Source organism: Mandrillus leucophaeus, unplaced genomic scaffold (assembly GCF_000951045.1).
Source record: "Mandrillus leucophaeus isolate KB7577 unplaced genomic scaffold, Mleu.le_1.0 Scaffold2, whole genome shotgun sequence".
In the NCBI taxonomy this organism is placed as follows: Eukaryota; Metazoa; Chordata; class Mammalia; order Primates; family Cercopithecidae; genus Mandrillus; species Mandrillus leucophaeus.
The window spans coordinates 8,078,890-8,085,104 of NW_012102031.1; the positions used below are offsets into that span (position 1 = coordinate 8,078,890).

Genomic DNA, 6,215 nt, shown 5'->3' on the forward strand with positions numbered 1-6,215 from the left:
CCCTTGGAGGTCACAACAGGACTCCTTTTGTTGCTGGAGCAGGTTAGAGAGTTGGAAGGGGCCCATCAGTGACCCAGGAGGGAAGCCAGGCTGCCCTGGACACATCTACGAGGTGCTCTGAGGAGCCCTTGGCAACCAGGAGGCTCGTGACTTCCAATTACTGCTGCAGAGGCCTTGGGGTTTCAGCTAAGGAGATGGTGGGCTCATGGTCAAGAGGCCACTGAGAGGGGAGTCTGTGAGGCAAACTCCTACATAGCCGGCAAGACCCAACTCAAATTATCACCACTCCATATCACCCCTGCCCTCTGTGCCTGCAGCATCCCAGAGGCCTCCATTAGCAAATATCTCATGCGACAGGAAGTACCTCCAGGGCAGAGGCTGAGTCTCCACCAAGGGGGACAGGAGGAACAGGCCCCACCCACCCCATTCTTCACCCAGTGCCTCCCCACTCAAATGCACCGAACCTGCTCCCTCCTGGGGAAACTGACACTTAGCGCTGCCTCCACCTGAGCAGCTCTTCCCACAAGGAGCCACCCTGTCCACTTCATGCAGCTCCCTGCCTGGCATCACCTCCTTGCAGAGGCCATGCCCACTCACTCCGTGGGAAAGGAAAGAGCACGCCCTCCTTTTCCAACACACCTGGCTCTGCCATCATCTCCCTCACTGCCCTTTTCACTACCTACACTGGCATTGGTTTCCCTACTGTCTCTCTCTCCCCAGCTAGAATGAGAATGAGAGCCCAGGAGGGCGGGGACCTTGTGATTGACTGCTCTCATACTCCCAGCACCTAGAACAGTGCCTGGCAAACAGTAACGCTAACGAAGTATCTGCTGAGTGAAGGAACAGATTTTCCCCAGCATGGCCTGGCTCATCATCGGTGCCTGGAGCAGTCTGTTGAAACGCTGACCTCAACCAGACAGTATGGCTTATGGCGTGGAAAACGCTGGCCTGGGGGTCAGGAGACTTGCATTCCAGCCAAGCGACTGTGATCTTGGGCACCAGGGAAAGGCCCCTTCCAGTGTCAGCTGTCTCGTTTCTAACATGGGAAGGGCTGACTGTTCACCTGACACCCAGGAGGCAGCTGTAAGGAAAAATGCAAGAAATAGCTCTGGAAGCACTGAAAATGCCGACGAGCCCAAGAAGCGGAGCGTCAACTGTTGTTCTTAGCCTGTGAGAAGGGTAATTATCATCAACGACCTGGGTCGAGGATTGTGTTCAAGGATCTGGAGAGAAGCTGCTTCTTCCCATCTTGCAGGAAACAGCAGTGGGGAGAAAGGAGAGGGGTCTTATTGCAAAAAGAAACTCAGAGAAGCAAGACACACACTGCAGGCCCCCAGCATGCCAGAGCCCTGCCCACAGAGCTCTGAGCCAGGGAACCCAGATCAACCGAGACCATGTCCCCTGCATCTGCTCACCTGACAGGGTACCAGACAAGGCAGCATCCAACGTGGACACTTGGAAGAGCCGCAGGGCCTCCTCCACATCTGCCTCCGTGGCGAAGGGCTGCAGCTTCATCTTGCTGAGCGATTCCGCGATGCGCACAATGGCCTCCAGCTGCCTGTGGGGGCAACAGCGCGCTCAGGGTAGCCTCGGTCTGCTATTCCCTTCCTCCCCAGCCACCCTGTTACCAGGGAGGTGCTTGCCCAAAGTGTTAAGACTGTGGTGGAGACTGGTAGGTGTCCCTATAATCCATCTCCCTTTTGATCTTAGTCATAGCACTGCAATTTTTTTTTGAGACAGGGTCTCGCTCTGTTGTCCAGGCTGGAGTGCAGTGGCATGATCATAGCTCACTGCAGCCTGGAACTCCTGGGACCCAGTGATCCTTCTGCCTCAGCCACCTGAGTAGCTGGGTCTACAGGCACACACCACAATGCCTGGCTAATTTTTTATTTGTTGTAGAAACGGGAGTCTTGCTATGTTGCCCGGGCTGGTCTCAAACTCCTGGCCTCAAGCAATCCTCCTGCCTCAGCCTCCCAAAGTGCTAGGATCACAATGTAGGCCACTGCACCTAGCTTGGAAACACAGTTTTTAGACTGGCACACAGCAATCCACTAAGACACATCCAGACATCTTTTGTACCAGGTTGTATTTGTGACCAAACTATGGCCAATAAGTTGTAAGCCCAAGCATTGTGTGGGAATTCATGAAGTGCCCTTAAAAAGGGAACCTCTCTTTCCTTCCTCTCCTGCTGCCTGGAAGTGATGGCTGAAGTTCCAGCAGCCAACTTGGACTAAGAGTAAGGGGGAACTTGAGGAGTCCTCACACCAGTCCCATACCATCTTCCTCCAGACAGTGCTACAGAAGAGAGAAATCAACTTCCTATTTCTTTAAGCTACTCTATTTGGATTTACCATTACTTATAGCCAAATCCATTTCCAACCAGTCAGTGCTGGAGACAGGATTCAAACCAGGTAAATCCCAACTCTTATCCACTATGGTGTCTACAAAGTCACAAGAATGAACAGAGTTAGGAGCTAAAAGCACTGAGGGTCAGAGAAGCAATGTAATTTCCCTACAGTCACGCAGTGGGCTAGAGGCTGTGACCCAAGACTCCTGACTCCTAGGCCTGGGTCCTTCCCTCCCTTCAGGCTTCCTGCAATGGGAGAAAAGCCAGGCCAAATTCAGACAAGAGGGGTCCTGGTTTGCCCAGCCTTAAATCAAGAAAAACAGATCAATGAGATCAAGGAGGCCATAGCTTATGCTCCAAAGGGACTCTTCCCGCCCAGAGCTACCGTGGGCCTGTGCCAAGTGAAAAGCCTGGACACTGCCCCCGGTTGCCAGGCACACCCTGCTGTGTAAAGCAAGCCCCACCTGCCCCGGCCCCGCCCTGCCCGCCTGCTCACCGCACAGTGATGGGGATGCTGGAGCGGCGGTCACTGTCCCTCTCATGCTGACGGGCCCCGCTGCGCATGATGATGTAGCGGTTCTTCAGTTTCTCTGCAGCCTCTGCTGAGAGCCGGGGGCCACACTTCCTGCAGGACGGCGGGGAGAGGCTGCTGTGAGGCCAGCAGGGACTCCTGGGGCACCTACCCTTTCCCCCAGCCCTCTGCCGGCTTCCAGACATGCACCTTCCCACCACACCACAGCTGCCCACTCACATGGGCTGGGGGACAACAATCGGAAGAGATTTAAGTGAAATCTGGCTGTGGGCAGCTGCCACAAAGATCAACACTGGGGAGAAATATGGGTGCCTCTCTTAGAAAACAGGTGAAGAAAAGCCAAGCACGTGTGCAGGGTGAAAACCACCTCTTCCCCATTGTTAGACGTTGTGTGGTGTCTTGCCACAAGGTCCCCCATACATGTAATTAACAATGGCACAATCACAGCGGCATGGAGGCCCACTAGGTGGTGGACTTTGCAGCAGTCTCAAACTCCTCCACCCAACACATCTGAAGACATGACAAGCTGATGACACCCACAGGAGGCTTGGCAGTGACTGTAGTCCAGGGGCTGGGAGCACCTCAGACTTTCCTGGGAGGGTAGGTGTGGGGAAGTCTGATCAGCATCTACCCTACCCCATCCCCTCCCCTCTAGCCCCTAGGCCAAATGACAATCACTGATATAAGGAAAGCTTTAGCTCAACCATCCTAAGGATGTGGAGACTGGGGCCCAGAGGGAGGGAGGGAACTCCCCAAGGCTACCTGGGGACTTAGTGCAGAGGGAAGATTAGCATCCAGGGCTCCCTGACTCACAGGGAGCCTGTATGGCCTCTCAAGCCTGGGCCATACAGAGCTCAGACTTGGATGAAGACCCAGGGACTGTCCACTCACTGTGTCAGAGGTGCTGAATCAGGGACCTACCAGGCCCCCACTGGCAGTGCACTCAAACAGCCCTCGACCCCTGGGTTTTAGCTTCTTTAGAAGATCACCAAAGTGCTGTACACCAAGAATCTAAGCACTGTGGTCAAGAGCACAGCCTCTGGAGGCAAGCAGCTGGGTTCACATCCTGGCTCCACTATCTCTGGCATGTGACCTTGGACAAGTTACTTAACTTCCTTTGCCTCAGCTTCCCCATCCACAAAGGGAAGGGAATAATAGCACACCTAACCAGGTAGGTTTTGGGGGAGGGTTATAATTTATTCATATAGAAAGTACTGAATAATAGTTCAGAATGCCTGGCACCAATAGTGTGTGAGTGAGTGTGTGTGTGTGTGTGTGTGTACACATACATATATATATATTTTTGAGACACAATCTCACTCTGTTGCCCAGGCTGAAATGCAATGGCACAATCTCAGCTCACTGCAACCTCTGCCTCCTGGGTTCAAGCAATCCTCTTGCTTCAGCCTCCTGAGTAGTTAGGACTATAGGTATATACCACCACACCCGGCTAATTTTTGTACTTTTAGTAGACACGGGGTTTCGCCATGTTAGCCAGGTTGCTCTCGCACTCCTGACCTCAAGTGATCCACCTGCCTTGGCCTCCCAAAGTGCTGGGAGTACAGCATGAGTCACTGCAACTGGCCAGTACTATGTATATAATTATTATTATTGAAAATCTGTGACAACAATCAAGTTGCAGCTGCCACTGACTATTCACCCAGGGCAGGACTATGCCAAGCACTTATTAGCAAATATCGGCCTGGGGAAATCAAGGCTCAGAGAGGCCAACCAGCTTGCCCAAAGTCACACAGTGAAGGCAGGTATGACCCAGAGCCCATGTCTACCATGTCTACACTTCACTGCCTCCCTGCATGTCAGACTCGAGGAGGTCTTCAAGACCATCTAATCCCACCTGCTTGGTGTGGAGATGGGAAAACTGAAGCCAAGAGCCGGTGAGCTGTGCAAGGTGAGAAGGGAGCAGAGCAGATTCAGTAGAGCTGAGGACCTCAGAACAGCAACATCTGGGCTGTTCTTCATGAGGAGGAGCAGGACAGGGGAATGGGTTCTCCCACCCAGGGAAGCTGGGCAACCTCACCCCCGTGGGCCTGCGCCCAGGACTCACGCTCGGCAGTAGGCAATAAACTTCTTCAGCTTGGCCAGGTCGATCTCGCCCTCCACGGCCTGTGTCTGTGTCAGTGCGCTCACGTGCAGAGTGATGACATGCTTAGCCAGCATCTGGGGAGCAGAGGGGATACTGAGCCATCCCACAGGCCCTCCCAAGCCTGAGTCCTAACACTGAGGTGGAACAGCCAGAAAGAACTGATGGGGCCCTGGCATCAAGGAGCCAGAAAGGGTGCTGAGAGCTCAGGCGTGCTCAGCCTGTTTGCTCAGCACTAGGCCCTTGTTCTGATGGGCGCATCTGGATTCTCCTTTAGAGGGAAGTTAATACTCCTTGCTTCTCTGTCCTGGTCCATAAAGGGGTGGGTACAGCTTTTCCACCCCAACCTGGGGCATGTATCTGCTTCAAGGATGGATACTTGATCTACCCAAACCAGTGGGAGTCTACCCTGGGACTTTTGCTGGAAGTACTGGAAAACAGGGGTCCTCCTCTTTCCTGGGGGCTGTTAAGTTATAAGCTAATAGGACAAAATCTTATTTTGTCTTTGCCACCACAAGAGGAACAGCTGCCCAATTACAAAGATTCCACCAAGGGAAGCAGAGCAAAAAGGCAGAGACAGTTGTTTGAGAATCCAGATCTACCTGGGCCTTAAGTTGCTGGACTTCTCAATTCTATAAACCACTATGTCCTTTTGTTTGAAAAATTTACTAACCAGAACTGAGGTTCTATTACTCATAACCCAATGTCAACTCCTCTGTTTCACATATAAGAGACTGAGACCCAGGGAGAAACTGATTTAGCCCAAATCACACAGCTTACCAGTCACAACAGAGGCAGAGCCAGGCCTCAGGACTCCAGACCCCTACTTCAACCCTCTGCAGTCCACAACAACCGCCCTCTCACGTGCTCCCCAATTTCACAGCCTGACAGTCAGGACTTCACCAGCCAAGGCCCTTGTTCTCCATTCTCCTTCCCACACAATCACAAGCCTGCTTGGAGGCAGGCCCCATGGCCACCAGCCCTGCCCCTGGACGCACCACATCCCTCTCCTCATTGTGCTCATCCTTGACAATGAAGATCATATCGAAGCGTGACAAGATGGTGGGCATGAAGTCAATGTTGTCCTCCCCCTTTGTCTCATCCCAGCGGCCGAACACTGAGTTGGCAGCAGCCAGGACGGAGCAGCGTGAGTTCAGGGTGGTGGTGATCCCGGCCTAAGAGGCAACAGATGATGAGAAGGGGGAGGAGATGGCAAAGATGCCTTCTTACATACA

General features: G+C 53.1%; 1 protein-coding gene across 2 annotated transcripts in view; it reads right to left on the reverse strand.

The window, feature by feature from the left end:
* MCM5 (minichromosome maintenance complex component 5) overlaps positions 1-6,215 on the reverse strand; it is a 25,318-nt gene that overhangs the window by 2,019 nt on the left and 17,084 nt on the right. For both annotated transcript variants that reach the window (XM_011978968.1, XM_011978969.1), the window contains 4 exons: positions 5,979-6,155; positions 4,945-5,057; positions 2,844-2,972; positions 1,416-1,558 (listed from right to left, as the gene is read on the reverse strand). In XM_011978968.1, coding sequence (XP_011834358.1) covers positions 1,416-1,558; positions 2,844-2,972; positions 4,945-5,057; positions 5,979-6,155 — 562 coding nt within the window. The remainder of the gene's footprint in view (positions 1-1,415; positions 1,559-2,843; positions 2,973-4,944; positions 5,058-5,978; positions 6,156-6,215) is intronic.